The 16,494-nt window shown below is 47.6% G+C and overlaps 2 protein-coding genes across 5 annotated transcripts in view; both read right to left on the bottom strand.

The window, feature by feature from the left end:
- LOC128690735 (uncharacterized) overlaps positions 1 to 550 on the bottom strand; it is a 94,938-nt gene extending 94,388 nt beyond the window's left edge. For 2 of the 3 annotated variants that reach the window (XM_070088230.1, XM_070088232.1), the window contains exon 1: positions 152 to 549. The gene's annotated coding sequence lies outside the window, so the exon portion shown is untranslated. Of the gene's footprint in view, positions 1 to 151 lie in introns of all 3 variants that reach the window. The other variant, XM_070088231.1, reaches the window with a different exon arrangement.
- A 10,722-nt stretch (positions 551 to 11,272) lies between these two features.
- LOC138853185 (L-fucono-1,5-lactonase-like) overlaps positions 11,273 to 16,494 on the bottom strand; it is a 65,097-nt gene continuing 59,875 nt past the window's right edge. For both annotated transcript variants that reach the window (XM_070088496.1, XM_070088497.1), the window contains 2 exons: positions 13,099 to 13,165; positions 11,273 to 12,106 (listed from right to left, as the gene is read on the bottom strand). In XM_070088496.1, the coding sequence (XP_069944597.1) occupies positions 11,921 to 12,106; positions 13,099 to 13,165 (253 nt within the window). In that variant the 3' untranslated portion in view covers positions 11,273 to 11,920. The remainder of the gene's footprint in view (positions 12,107 to 13,098; positions 13,166 to 16,494) is intronic.

Genomic DNA, 16,494 nt, shown 5'->3' with positions numbered 1-16,494 from the left:
TTAAATGAGTGAAGTGAATATTACTTTACACATGTATATGTTTAGGTTATATTTACTGAGAAGCTGACTTCACGTGCCACCTGTCTCGTTGAATCTTAGTTGACAACACGTCCAGTTAGTACAATACTGCGAAATATATTTTTCATCTTACCTACAAGATGATAAAACTCGTGAGATGCCGGTAATATAATCCTGTGACAGTGTCTGACGATGGAGCCGCAAGCAATGCGAGAGATACTGGTGAGAGAGCAAGGTGGGTGTGTTCACACAGGACGGCTAGTATGTCATCACTGCCCTAGCTTGCTAGTCACACACACACAACCAGGACTCGTGTCCCAAGCTGCGCCACAACACTCCTTCAGTGTTCTCTTGCTTGCTTACTTGATTTCACTTCCATTCTGTATTATTCTTACGTGGTGCTAAACATTATGATAAGTGGGTGGGGAAAGTCGAGATGCATGTAGCCTCCTGCTCCACCTAGGATGGGGAGGCAGGGCAGCATGCTTTGCTTGAGAAAGCACAAGCAAAGCAAGTTGGGTGAAGGAGGGGTGGAATGTCTGCCTGTGTCTGGGGGTAAGGGACTGTGGGAGGGAGGGAAGGCTCCCCAAGTAAGAAATGTAGTGTGCTTGCTGACTGCTTGCGATTAAGGGGAATAGGGGAAGAAAAGGGGTAGTGGTTAATAGAAAAGGTGGTAAAGGTAAAAACTAAATATTAATATTACTGTGCACAGTTACAAGGATAGAAAATAAAGATGTTAAAAGACGAGAAAAACCTCAGAAAAAAAGACAAATGTAGACGACTTGATTGCTTTAACACATTTATTAACAAGACGTCAAATATAATTTTACTTAGTTTTAGTAATTTAGTCTGGCTTCATGGCAATAAATGGACAGCTTCTCTCCTCCCAAGGCAAGGAACGAAAAATAATTTTGGTCGTGAAAAAAATTATGATCATGCAATTTTTTTATAAAGTGTTAGAATATTTTTCATAATACCTAATGCAACGAAATATTAAAAAGTTGATTATATGTTAAGGTACGTCTAAACACTTTTACATTCAATATATATATACTGCAGTAGTTCGTATTAGTATTATCTATATGTAGTTATATGAACATAGCTATAATAGCAATGTCCAGTCTTCAGTAATTAATTCACCAATGATATTTCTTTTTAATTTTCCATTTATTGTGGCACACACATCATCTTGTAAATGTCCTCCCTCTCTGTATGTGAACATTTGTGGCTGTAGTTACCGAGTGATACTTGGCGGAACTCGGGTATTAGTTTACATTTTACAATACACACAACCTATGTACATCACTGAATAAGTATTTCTTGGGAGATGTTAGCGAAAAGTTAGTTTAACATCTTTATTATGTACCCCATACCCATCATATGGGCGGTAGTCACATCATACCCATCCTGTGGGCGGTAGTCACACCATACCCATCCTGTGGGTGGTAGTCACACCATACCCATCCTGTGGGCGGTAGTCACACCATACCCATCCTGTGGGCGGTAACCACACCATACCCATCCTGTGGGTGGTAGTCACACCATACCCATCCTGTGGGCGGTAACCACACCATACCTATCCTGTGGGCGGTAGTTACACCATACCCATCCTGTGGGCGGTAGTCACACCATACCCATCCTGTGGACGGTAGCCTAAAGATTACAGAGGTATATAATGGGTCCAGGGACTGGGCCCCAAAGGTATGATAGCTGAACTAGTTACGAAGGTGTGATGAATGGTTTTGAAAACCGACAAGTTGAAAAACTGAGACACTTATGCAACATATGGGGATCTTTATTGACTTCCTACAGGAGTGATGGACTGAACACATCGATTCCAGGCTGAGGGACTGATTACCCATTTCTACTTTGTATTGGACTGATGAAGCCACTGGGACTGGGCCCCAAAATTGTGATAGATGAACAAGTTACAAAGGAAATGAACTCCAGGTAAATCTGGTCACAATCATGGCAAGTTACAAAGGTAATGAATCATCTACACTCCTACACATGGTTACAATCATGAACAAATTACAAAGTAATGAGCCACTGACGCGTACACACCCGGCCACAATTGTAATGAGTTATAAGTACAAATATTAAGTGGGTCATACACCCACACAAGCGCGGACACATACGAGCGCGCGCGCGCGCACACACACAAACACGCACACGAGGGCGCACGCAGACACACACATGCACACGAGCATACAAACACACACACACGTGGTAATGCTTTCTTTACAGCTAGCAAAGTCAGGGTATTTCTCCAGAATGGTCTGTAATATACCACTGTGGATAAAATACTTTGCCATTTCTTGAACATTTCTGAGTGAGTTGTCTCTAAATTCATTAATTTTATCGCACTCCAGTACATAATGACGCAAGGTGTGACAATAGTCCATCTGGCAAAGTTTACATTTCGTTTGGTCTACATCTGGTGGTGGTGATTTAACCTGCCAAAGATACTTGTAATCCATCCGGAGCCGGGCAGTAGTGACATCCGAGAGTCTGCTTATCTTGTTGGATGCACCATAGACATGTGGCTCCTCCTGCATGATAGAATCATGGTAGATGGACTGACTTGTGTCAGTCTCCCTGAGTCTTTAGTCAATAAAGTTCAATTGAAGTTCTTTTCATATTATTGTTCTTAAACTGGTAACTGACAAGCCAAGATTTTAATCTACTCCCTCTTTGAAAGCATACAACTTAGCCAATTTATCAGTTGTATCATGCATCTGAAGACCAATGTGACATGGAATTCACAGCATGTGCACTCTGACTCCACTGTCCACAGTCTTACCATACCTATGTCTGGCTTCTGACACAAGCATGCCACAATTTATACTTAATGAGTTGAGAGCATTTATGGATGATAGAGAATCAGTTACAATTAAAGTGTCAACCTTAGCAGTTGATCAGGGTTGAAAATTTGAAGCCTATCGGTTAAGGCGTTCTGAAGTTATAATTGAAAGTCTTTCTGGAATTTAATGGAAGACGAACCTGTGGTTCACCTGTTTAAGGTTTCGCTAAGTCAAGAAAATTAAAATCGCAATAAAAATGCCAGTTTTTAATATTTCTCAAGTTTCTTTTTTGCATTTTTTATTTTATTTCAAATTCTGTGCAATCCTATAATTAGAAACATTTGATTTTTCACTAAATACAGTTTGATAAAAGAATCTATATAATAGGCAAATTGCCATAAACAGAGCCCGATATCAATAAATAAAATATTTAATCAAGTGTATGATCCCGACCAGACGAGGCATTCGCTAGTTTTTAAACGGAAATAAATTTATTTAATAAAACTGGCATTTTAAGAAAAGTCCGTCAACACAAAGTTTGAAGTTTATCAATAAAGATATTGAAGGTAATTGCTCTATATCAAACGATTCTAAGATTCTTAACACTTTCATTTAACTTTCAAATTTGCACCAAAACAGAGTAAACTTGTATTGTGTCTTCCTTAAGTAATGTATCAATGTTCACATCATGACTCCGATAGAACGAGGCACACCTTATTTTTTTAATGAAAATCAATATCACTGTTTATTTAATTAAATTGGTAAATTAGGACTCATGGCTCCCAATAATATCGTGAACCCTCCTCTCATGGAAGAACACCAGTGCTGACAATTTGATGCCGATCAAAAGAGCCATTCTCCAGTTTTCACACGAATTCCAATGATTCTAGGTTTTGTATATAAAAAATTAGAACATTAACAAACTTGTCCACACACGAAGTAAATTTAATATTAGCTGACTCTCCTGGCCATACAATACATAGCCCACTAAATAGTGAAGGTATTCAGAAGAGGTAGACTCAAATATGTTTAACATGATATAACAGAAATCAAATTTCGCACTATATTACACATAAACTGTCAAATGTGTACTTACACATTTGAATTCCACTCTCCGCCTTCATATAATCAAGATGCAACTTGTTTTGAACGCTGGAAGTCACGCCGGAAAGGGTTTTGGAAGTTATCACTGCTCAGCTATCAAAACTTTGGAGTCCAGTCCCTGGACCAATTATGTACCTCTGTAATCTTTTGACTACCGCCCACAGGATGGGTATGGGGTGCATAATAAACATATTAAACTAACATTCCAGGATGCTAGAAATGGGTCCCACAACTTTGGTCATAAGGCATCTGCCAGTTGTTTCTGGAATCTTGGCCTGGTTACTGTACACCAGCATTGAAAAATTGAAGCCAGCTCGGAAATGTTCAAGAAATGTCAAAGTACTTTATCCACAGTGGTATATTACAAACCTTTCTTGAAAAATACTACTTTTGTTTGCGTTTGTGTATGTGTGTGTGTGTGTGACCTAATTAATGTGTGCATAACTAACTCATTACGATTGTCACCAGATATAAACATGTTAACAGTTCATTACCTTTCTAACTTGTTCAGCTATCAAAACTTTGCGGTCCAGTCCCTGGACCCATTATGTACCTCTGTATTCGTTTGACTACCGGCCATAGGATAGGTATGGGGTGAATGCCGCCCACAGGATGGGTATGTGGCGAATATCGCCCACAGGATGGGTATGGGGTGACTACCGCCCACAGGACAGGTATGGGGTGACTACCGCCCAAAGGATAGGTATGGGGTTACTACCGCCCACAGGATGGGTATGGGGTGACTACCGCCCACAGGATGGGTATGGGGTGACTACCGCCCACAGGATGGGTATGGGGTGACTACCTCCCACAGGATGGGTATGGGTGACTACCGCTCACAGGATGGGTATGGGGTGACTACCGCCCACAGGATAGGTATGGGGTGACTACCGCCCACAGGACAGGAGTGGGGTGACTACCGCCTACAGGATGGGTATGGAGTGACTACCACCCACAAGATGGGTATGGGGTGACTACCGCCCACAGGATAGGTATGGGGTGACTACCGCCCACAGGATAGGTGTGGGGTGACTACCGCCCACAGGATGGGTATGAGGTGACTACCGCCCACAGGATAGGTATGGGGTGAGTACCTCCCACAGGATAGGTATGGGGTGACTACCTCCCACAGGATGGGTATGGAGTGCCTACCGTCCACAGAATAGGTATGGGGTGACTACCGTCCACAGGATAGGTATGGGGTGACTATCGCTCACAGGATGGGTATGGGGTGACTACCGCCCACAGGATGGGTATGGGGTGACTACCGCCCACAGGATAGGTATGGGGTGACTACCGCCCACAGGATGGGTATGGGGTGACTACCTCCCACAGGATAGGTATGGGGTGACTACCGCCCACAGGATGGGTATGGGGTGACTACCGCCCACAGGATAGGTATGGGGTGACTACCGCCCACAGAATAGGTATGGGGTGACTACCGCCCACAAGATGGGTATGGGGTGACTATCGCCCACAGGATAGGTATGGGGTGAGTACCGCCCACAGGATGGTATGGGGTGACTACCGGGATGGGTATGGGGTAACTACCGCCCACAGGATAGGTATGGGGTGACTACCGCCCACAGAATAGGTATGGGGTGACTACCGCCCACAAGATGGGTATGGGGTGACTATCGCCCACAGGATAGGTATGGGGTGACTACCGCCCACAGGATAGGTATTGGGTGACTACCTCCCACAGGATGGGTATGGGGTGACTACCGCCCACAGGATGGGTATGGGGTGACTACCGCCCACAGGATAGGTATGGGGTGACTACCGCCCGCAGGATGGGTATGGGGTGACTACCCCCCACAGGATGGGTATGGGGTGACTACCGCTCACAGGATGGGTATGGGGTGACTACCGCTCACAGGATGGGTATGGGGTGACTACCTCCCACAGGATGGGTATGGGGTGACTACCGCCCACAGGATAGGTATGGGGTGACTACCGCCCACAGGATAGGTATGGGGTGAGTACCTCCCACAGGATAGGTATGGGGTGACTACCTCCCACAGGATGGGTATGGAGTGCCTACCGTCCACAGGATAGGTATGGGGTGACTACCGTCCACAGGATAGGTATGGGGTGACTATCGCTCACAGGATGGGTATGGGGTGACTACCGCCCACAGGATGGGTATGGGGTGACTACCGCCCACAGGATAGGTATGGGGTGACTACCGCCCACAGGATGGGTATGGGGTGACTACCTCCTACAGGATAGGTATGGGGTGACTACCGCCCACAGGATGGGTATGGGGTGACTACCGCCCACAGGATAGGTATGGGGTGACTACCGCCCACAGAATAGGTATGGGGTGACTACCGCCCACAAGATGGGTATGGGGTGACTATCGCCCACAGGATAGGTATGGGGTGACTACCGCCCACAGGATAGGTATTGGGTGACTACCTCCCACAGGATGGGTATGGGGTGACTACCGCCCACAGGATGGGTATGGGGTGACTATCGCTCACAGGATGGGTATGGGGTGACTACCGCCCACAGGATGGGTATGGGGTGACTACCGCCCACAGGATAGGTATGGGGTGACTACCGCTCACAGGATAGGTATGGGGTGACTACCGCCCGCAGGATGGGTATGGGGTGAGTACCGACCACAGGATAGGTATGGGGTGACTACCGCCCGCAGGATGGGTATGGGGTGACTACCGCCTGCAGGATGGGTATGGGGTGACTACCGCCCACAGGATGGGTATGGGGTGACTACCGCCCGCAGGATGGGTATGGGGTGATTACCGCCCGCAGGATAGGTATGGGGTGACTACCGCCCGCAGGATAGGTATGGGGTGACTACCGCCCACAGGATGGGTATGGGGTGACTACCGCCCACAGGATGGGTATGGGGTGACTACCGCTCATAGGATAGGTATGGGGTGACTACCGCCCGCAGGATGGGTATGGGGTGACTACCGCCCGCAGGATGGGTATGGGGTGACTACCGCCCACAGGATAGGTATGGGGTGACTTCCGCCCGCAGGATGGGTATGGGGTGACTACCGCCCACAGGATAGGTATGGGGTGACTACCGCCCGCAGGAAGGGTATGGGGTGACTACCGCCCACAGGATAGGTATGGGGTGACTACCGCCCACAGGATAGGTATGGGGTGACTACCGCCCACAGGATAGGTATGAGGTGACTACCGCCCACAGGATAGGTATGGGGTGACTACCGCCCGCAGGATAGGTATGGGGTGACTACCGCCCGCAGGATGGGTATGGGGTGACTACCGCCCACAGGATAGGTATGGGGTGACTACCGCCCGCAGGATAGGTAAGGGGTGACTACCGCCCGCAGGATCGGTATGGGGTGACTACCGCCCGCAGGATGGGTATGGGGTGAGTACCGACCACAGGATAGGTATGGGGTGAGTACCGACCGCAGGATAGGTATGGGGTGACTACCGCCCGCAAGATGGGTATGGGGTGACTACCGCCCACAGGATAGGTATGGGGTGACTACCGCCCGCAGGATAGGTTTGGGGTGACTACCGCCCGCAGGATGGGTATGGGGTGACTACCGCCCGCAGGATGGGTATGGGGTGAGTACCGACCACAGGATAGGTATGGGGTGACTACCGCCCGCAGGATGGGTATGGGGTGACTACCGCCCGCAGGATGGGTATGGGGTGAGTACCGACCACAGGATAGGTATGGGGTGAGTACCGACCGCAGGATAGGTATGGGGTGACTACCGCCCGCAAGATGGGTATGGGGTGACTACCGCCCACAGGATAGGTATGGGGTGACTACCTCCCACAGGATGGGTATGGAGTGCCTACCGTCCACAGGATAGGTATGGGGTGACTACCGTCCACAGGATAGGTACGGGGTGACTATCGCTCACAGGATGGGTATGGGGTGACTACCGCCCACAGGATGGGTATGGGGTGACTACCGCCCACAGGATAGGTATGGGGTGACTACCGCCCACAGGATGGGTATGGGGTGACTACCGCCCACAGGATAGGTATGGGGTGACTACCGCCCACAGGATGGGTATGGGGTGACTACCGCCCACAGGATAGGTATGGGGTGACTACCGCCCACAGAATAGGTATGGGGTGACTACCGCCCACAAGATGGGTATGGGGTGACTATCGCCCACAGGATAGGTATGGGGTGACTACCGCCCACAGGATAGGTATGGGGTGACTACCTCCCACAGGATGGGTATGGGGTGACTACCGCCCACAGGATGGGTATGGGGTGACTACCGCGCACAGGATGGGTATGGGGTGACTACCGCCCACAGGATGGGTATGGGGTGACTACCGCCCACAGGATAGGTATGGGGTGACTACCGCCCACAGGATAGGTATGGGCTGACTACCGCCCACAGGATAGGTATGAGGTGACTACCGCCCACAGGATAGGTATGGGGTGACTACCGCCCGCAGGATAGGTATGGGGTGACTACCGCCCGCAGGATGGGTATGGGGTGACTACCGCCCACAGGATAGGTATGGGGTGACTACCGCCCGCAGGATAGGTATGGGGTGACTACCGCCCGCAGGATGGGTATGGGGTGACTACCGCCCGCAGGATGGGTATGGGGTGAGTACCGACCACAGGATAGGTATGGGGTGAGTACCGACCGCAGGATAGGTATGGGGTGACTACCGCCCGCAAGATGGGTATGGGGTGACTACCGCCCACAGGATAGGTATGGGGTGACTACCGCCCGCAGGATAGGTATGGGGTGACTACCGCCCGCAGGATGGGTATGGGGTGACTACCGCCCGCAGGATGGGTATGGGGTGAGTACCGACCACAGGATAGGTATGGGGTGACTACCGCCCGCAGGATGGGTATGGGGTGACTACCGCCCGCAGGATGGGTATGGGGTGAGTACCGACCACAGGATAGGTATGGGGTGAGTACCGACCGCAGGATAGGTATGGGGTGACTACCGCCCGCAAGATGGGTATGGGGTGACTACCGCCCACAGGATAGGTATGGGGTGACTACCTCCCACAGGATGGGTATGGAGTGCCTACCGTCCACAGGATAGGTATGGGGTGACTACCGTCCACAGGATAGGTACGGGGTGACTATCGCTCACAGGATGGGTATGGGGTGACTACCGCCCACAGGATGGGTATGGGGTGACTACCGCCCACAGGATAGGTATGGGGTGACTACCGCCCACAGGATGGGTATGGGGTGACTACCTCCTACAGGATAGGTATGGGGTGACTACCGCCCACAGGATGGGTATGGGGTGACTACCGCCCACAGGATAGGTATGGGGTGACTACCGCCCACAGAATAGGTATGGGGTGACTACCGCCCACAAGATGGGTATGGGGTGACTATCGCCCACAGGATAGGTATGGGGTGACTACCGCCCACAGGATAGGTATTGGGTGACTACCTCCCACAGCATGGGTATGGGGTGACTACCGCCCACAGGATGGGTATGGGGTGACTATCGCTCACAGGATGGGTATGGGGTGACTACCGCCCACAGGATGGGTATGGGGTGACTACCGCCCACAGGATAGGTATGGGGTGACTACCGCTCACAGGATAGGTATGGGGTGACTACCGCCCGCAGGATGGGTATGGGGTGAGTACCGACCACAGGATAGGTATGGGGTGACTACCGCCCGCAGGATGGGTATGGGGTGACTACCGCCCACAGGATAGGTATGGGGTGACTACCTCCCACAGGATGGGTATGGGGTGACTACCGCCCGCAGGATGGGTATGGGGTGATTACCGCCCGCAGGATAGGTATGGGGTGACTACCGCCCGCAGGATAGGTATGGGGTGACTACCGCCCACAGGATGGGTATGGGGTGACTACCGCCCACAGGATGGGTATGGGGTGACTACCGCTCATAGGATAGGTATGGGGTGACTACCGCCCGCAGGATGGGTATGGGGTGACTACCGCCCGCAGGATGGGTATGGGGTGACTACCGCCCACAGGATAGGTATGGGGTGACTTCCGCCCGCAGGATGGGTATGGGGTGACTACCGCCCACAGGATAGGTATGGGGTGACTACCGCCCGCAGGAAGGGTATGGGGTGACTACCGCCCACAGGATAGGTATGGGGTGACTACCGCCCGCAGGATAGGTATGGGGTGACTACCGCCCACAGGATAGGTATGAGGTGACTACCGCCCACAGGATAGGTATGGGGTGACTACCGCCCGCAGGATAGGTATGGGGTGACTACCGCCCGCAGGATGGGTATGGGGTGACTACCGCCCACAGGATAGGTATGGGGTGACTACCGCCCGCAGGATAGGTATGGGGTGACTACCGCCCGCAGGATGGGTATGGGGTGACTACCGCCCGCAGGATGGGTATGGGGTGAGTACCGACCACAGGATAGGTATGGGGTGAGTACCGACCGCAGGATAGGTATGGGGTGACTACCGCCCGCAAGATGGGTATGGGGTGACTACCGCCCACAGGATAGGTATGGGGTGACTACCGCCCGCAGGATAGGTATGGGGTGACTACCGCCCGCAGGATGGGTATGGGGTGACTACCGCCCGCAGGATGGGTATGGGGTGAGTACCGACCACAGGATAGGTATGGGGTGACTACCGCCCGCAGGATGGGTATGGGGTGACTACCGCCCGCAGGATGGGTATGGGGTGAGTACCGACCACAGGATAGGTATGGGGTGAGTACCGACCGCAGGATAGGTATGGGGTGACTACCGCCCGCAAGATGGGTATGGGGTGACTACCGCCCACAGGATAGGTATGGGGTGACTACCGCCCGCAGGATAGGTATGGGGTGACTACCGCCCGCAGGATGGGTATGGGGTGACTACCGCCCGCAGGATGGGTATGGGGTGAGTACCGACCACAGGATAGGTATGGGGTGAGTACCGACCGCAGGATGGGTATGGGGTGACTACCGCCCGCAGGATGGGTATGGGGTGAGTACCGACCACAGGATAGGTATGGGGTGACTACCGCCCGCAGGATAGGTATGGGGTGACTACCGCCCGCAGGATAGGTATGGGGTGACTACCGCCCGCAGGATAGGTATGGGGTGACTACCGCCCGCAGGATAGGTATGGGGTGACTACCGCCCGCAGGATAGGTATGGGGTGACTACCGCCCGCAGGATAGGTATGGGGTGACTACCGCCCGCAGGATAGGTATGGGGTGACTACCGCCCGCAGGATAGGTATGGGGTGACTACCGCCCGCAGGATAGGTATGGGGTGACTACCGCCTGCAGGATAGGTATGGGATGCATAATAATGATGTTAAATTAACTCGGATGAGACCTTCTCATGTTATGAGCAAAATAAAGACGAAACGTTGAAGGAAAAGAAGAAAATCTGGCAGTAGCTTTAATATTTCCCTTCAGGAATACATAATGCAGAAACATTCTTTATTACGATTTTTCTGAAGTATATGTTAGTAACTACGCTACTGAATGACCCATCAGCGTCTTATGTAGTTAATATATAAATCTAAATATCTAAATATATTATATGGTATATTTAATGAAGATATTAAATTAAATAAAAAATAGCAAAAAATTGAAGTTTAAGAGATATAACCAAGAAGAAAAGATGACATATTCTGGCGAAGACATCTTGCGGACACTTCTTGAAGGACATAAAGTGAAAGGGCTGAGGAAACTCACATAGTGTTGTGATAACTTTCTGCTGCCATTACTTGAAATCTTATGTAATTATATTGCAATATTTGCAGGTACACGAGAAGAGATAAATAACTGCAAATAACTGTTGCTCGTGTTAAACATTGATCATCAGCAGTAAATTAATTAGATTGTTAAGAGTTAGTCGACTGAGGTGGATCGCGCTCTGGAAGAGGAAATAAGACCAACGAAAATACACTGCTTGGCTTTCTTGAGTTATCATAGATTATATTGACCATTTAGGAGTAATAATCTGAAGTAAATCACTTAATCATCTTGTCTATTCCTTGTCAGAAAGTCTCTTGGCCGATTCTCGATGAATTAAAGATTGTAGAAAGTCCTGGCGTTGGTGGAGAAGATCATCTCTTGATGGTGGTGAGGGAGGTGTTGGAGGAGCTCCCTCATTGTGGAGAACACCCGCTGGTAGTCAGTGTTGGAGGCTAGGCGGCAGACAGGCCAATCTGACCCGAACATCAGTCGCTCAGGACCAAACACAGACAACACGTGCTGGGGGAAGAGGGGGGAGACCATAGTGACTGAAAGAGTATTTAGTCATTATTTACCAATCTGTAGTTACAAGAATAAAGATAAGTTCGTTTTATCATGTCTTCTATAATACATTTGTTGTATAACTGAGCGTTTTAGTTTCCGGTAGCTTAATCCCGGTAGCTTAAACACAAAATTCCCTCTGTCAACCATAATTTCCGAAGAAACATTTTCTAATGTTCTTTCTGATTTTTTTCTCAGAAATATGGACCAGTATGGGTGTGACTATTTTTCAATACCTATCTGTTGTATAACTATACTCGTGGTGTCCCGCCTTTCTTTTAAATATTGTTGCAAGCGAAATGTTTTGTTTAGTAAATTAAGGTAGAAGGCTTAAGTAACATACTAAGAAAACGAAAGTGACAATTTTGCTTCTACCATGACAAGGACACTATTGTACACAGCAAGCGAGACTTATGGGCAAGTTTCCTAACACCTGCTACCTGTGTTCACCTACCAGTCAGAAGAGTGCCACGAATAAGTCATCTGTTGTTTCGTAAGACCTTCAGGACGCAAGGAAAATTAGTTAAATTGCTTAGATTTTCTGAGTCATCTTGAGTCATTAACCCTCCCGGGTTGTTCGAAGAAAGTCTTATACTGCATATTAACTGTACCTTATTGTTCAGCTTTTAATTTTGAACATGACAGTATCCGTGATTCACAAAGTTTGAGGCTTCCCCACAACCCCTCCACTAATTACAGTGTCTCATATAACCCCTTTGCTTGCACGTTAGCTTATGGATCACTGTGCTAAGGAACTATCAAATATTTTTCTTGCAGTGACTTTCCTTGACCCAACACCACTTATCATCTTGGCCAGTGACCCCCACCACTCAGAACCATCGTTCACCACCATCACTAACCATCACCCCCACTAATCCCCTCCACCCACCGCCACCACCGCTAATCCCCTCCATTCACCACCACCACCACCACTCACGCCCATCAATTACCTCTACATAAGGGCGCAGATCCTCTGTCTTCCACTTCTCCAGATCAGCCTCAGTTACCATTCCTGACCTGAAACAATAGATACATTAATTATACGTGTGAACTCTATGTCAGGAGCCCCACCTTTTAACTCTAAAACTCCATAAGGAAAATATTGTACTTAAATTTTAATTCGTGTGTGAAGGTACTTCCACTATTTTCTCTAGTATTTTCTACTCACTGTCGCCACGGTGAAAACATTCCTACTTACATCTTTCTGTAGCTCATCTGGGTGTTAATTTCTATGTAATGTAATTATTCTCTCCTAAGCGGCAAAAAATATCATGCACCAGAAGTTCCTGTGAGAGGCAGCGCTCAAAAAGGACTAGATGTTTATCAGACCTCACTGGGTAAACAGTTACATCAGACCTCACTGGGTAAACAGTTACATCAGACCTCACTGGGTAAACAGTTACATCAGACCTCACTGGGTAAACAGTTACATCAGATCTCACTGGGTAAACAGTTACATTAGATCTCACTGGGTAAACAGTTACATCAGACCTCACTGGGTAAACAGTTACATCAGACCTCACTGGGTAAACAGTTACATCAGACCTCACTGGGTAAACAGTTACATCAGACCTCACTGGGTAAACAGTTACATCAGATCTCACTGGGTAAACAGTTACATCAGACCTCACTGGGTGAACAGTTACATCAGATCTCACTGGGTAAACAGTTACATCAGACCTCACTGGGTGAACAGTTACATCAGATCTCACTGGGTAAACAGTTACATCAGACCTCACTGGGTAAACAGTTACATCAGACCTCACTGGGTAAACAGTTACATCAGACCTCACTGGGTAAACAGTTACATCAAATCTCACTGGGTAAACAGTTACATCAGACCTCACTGGGTGAACAGTTACATCAGATCTCACTGGGTAAACAGTTACATCAGACCTCACTGGGTGAACAGTTACATCAGATCTCACTGGGTAAACAGTTACATCAGACCTCACTGGGTAAACAGTTACATCAGACCTCACTGGGTAAACAGTTACATCAGACCTCACTGGGTAAACAGTTACATCAGATCTCACTGGGTAAACAGTTACATCAGATCTCACTGGGTAAACAGTTACATCAGACCTCACTGGGTAAACAGTTACATCAGACCTCATTGGGTAAACAGTTACATCAGACCTCACTGGGTAAACAATTATATCAGACCTCACTGGGTAAACAGTTACATCAGACCTCACTGGGTAAACAATTATATCAGACCTCACTGGGTAAACAATTATATCAGACCTCACTGGGTAAACAATTATATCAGACCTCACTGGGTAAACAATTATATCAGACCTCACTGGGTAAACAATTATATCAGACCTCACTGGGTAAACAGTTATATCAGACCTCACTGGGTAAACAGTTACATCAGACCTCACTGGGTAAACAATTATATCAGACCTCACTGGGTAAACAGTTATATCAGACCTCACTGGGTAAACAGTTACATCAGACCTCACTGGGTAAACAGTTATATCAGACCTCACTGGGTAAACAGTTACATCAGACCTCACTGGGTAAACAATTATATCAGACCTCACTGGGTAAACAGTTACATCAGACCTCACTGGGTAAACAATTATATCAGACCTCACTGGGTAAACAGTTGCATCAGACCTCACTGGGTAAACAGTTACATCAGACCTCACTGGGTAAACAATTATATCAGACCTCACTGGGTAAACAGTTGCATCAGACCTCACTGGGTAAACAGTTACATCAGACCTCACTGGGTAAACAATTATATCAGACCTCACTGGGTAAACAGTTGCATCAGACCTCACTGGGTAAACAGTTGCATCAGACCTCACTGGGTAAACAGTTACATCAGACCTCACTGGGTAAACAATTATATCAGACCTCACTGGGTAAACAGTTGCATCAGACCTCACTGGGTAAACAGTTATATCAGACCTCACTGGGTAAACAATTATATCAGACCTCACTGGGTAAACAGTTGCATCAGACCTCACTGGGTAAACAGTTACATCAGACCTCACTGGGTATATAGGTATATGTCCGGATATTTTAGTTATATTATTTCATAGACTGTTATCTCATCAATAGGTGTTAACTTATATAGATGATGCAAAATGTTAATGCGGTCTCTAAATTTCAAATATTAATATTTTAGTTTAATATGGTTGTTATGCACCCCATATTACAGAGGTACATAATTGGTCCAGGGACTGGACCCCAAAGTTTTTATAGCTGAACAAGTTACAACTGTAATGAACTGTTTAAATGTTTATATCTGGTTACAATCGTAATGAGTTATTTATGAAGACATGAATTAAGTCAAAAAATATTACGGTGTAACTTATATATGGTTTTGAATTATTTATAGTACCTTATATTTAACAAGGTATGCTTGAATTTAATCAAGTTTAAGTGGTTATGCGTTATTTACAATTGGCAAAGCCAGAGTATTTTTCCAAAAATGGTTAGTAATATACCACTGTGCACAAGATACCTTTGGATTTCTTGAACATTTGGGAGTTGTCTCTGAATTCACTAATTTTATCACATTCCAGCACATAATGACACAAGGTGTGACAATAGTCTATTTGGCAAAGTTTACATTTGGTTATGTCTACAGCTGGTAATGCTGATGGATACATGTAACCCAGTCTGAGCCGGGCAGTAGTGACATTCAAGAGTCTGTTGATTTTCTGGGATACACCATAGACGTGTGGCTCCTCCTGCATGATATAATGATAATAGATGGATTGTCTGGTGTCGGTCTCCCTCAGTCTTAAGTCAGTGAAGTTCAGCTGAAGTTCTTCTCGTATTATTGTTCTCAAAATGCTTACTGACAGCCCAAGATTGTAATCTACTGCCTTCTCGAAGGCATATGTCTTTGCTAGTTCATCAGAATCCTCAGGTGTACTCTGACTCCACTGTCTACAATCCTGCCACACTCGTGTCTGGATTTTGACACTACCATGCCACAATTGATACTCTTGGAGTTAAGAGCACTTATGGATAAAAAAGAATAAGTTAAAATTTAGATGTCAGTCATAAGTACATGGACGCATCTGAGTGCAAGAAGTATAACAAACAGTTCAATTTGAAGGGTAGAAGCCCAATTATATATGCGTGCTCCAATTTTTGTAAGATAGCCATATGACAACAGCGGCACTACTAGCTGCACCGGTGGATTGGTCAACACAGCCATCAACATACATAATTTATAGAAGAGAGTGTTGTGTGAAGAAGGCATCAGTGCAACCTATGGCAACCCGCTGGACTTCAAGGCGAAGCTTAAGTTGTGATTTAAAAATATTTTTTTGAGGGGGAAATGAGGGGTATTGGTTTGGAATAAGGTATTTTCCAAT

Source organism: Cherax quadricarinatus, chromosome 24, assembly GCF_038502225.1.
Source record: "Cherax quadricarinatus isolate ZL_2023a chromosome 24, ASM3850222v1, whole genome shotgun sequence".
NCBI classification, from domain to species: Eukaryota; Metazoa; Arthropoda; class Malacostraca; order Decapoda; family Parastacidae; genus Cherax; species Cherax quadricarinatus.
Note: the sequence above shows the minus strand (reverse complement) of the source record. Positions and strands in the feature narration are given on the sequence as shown.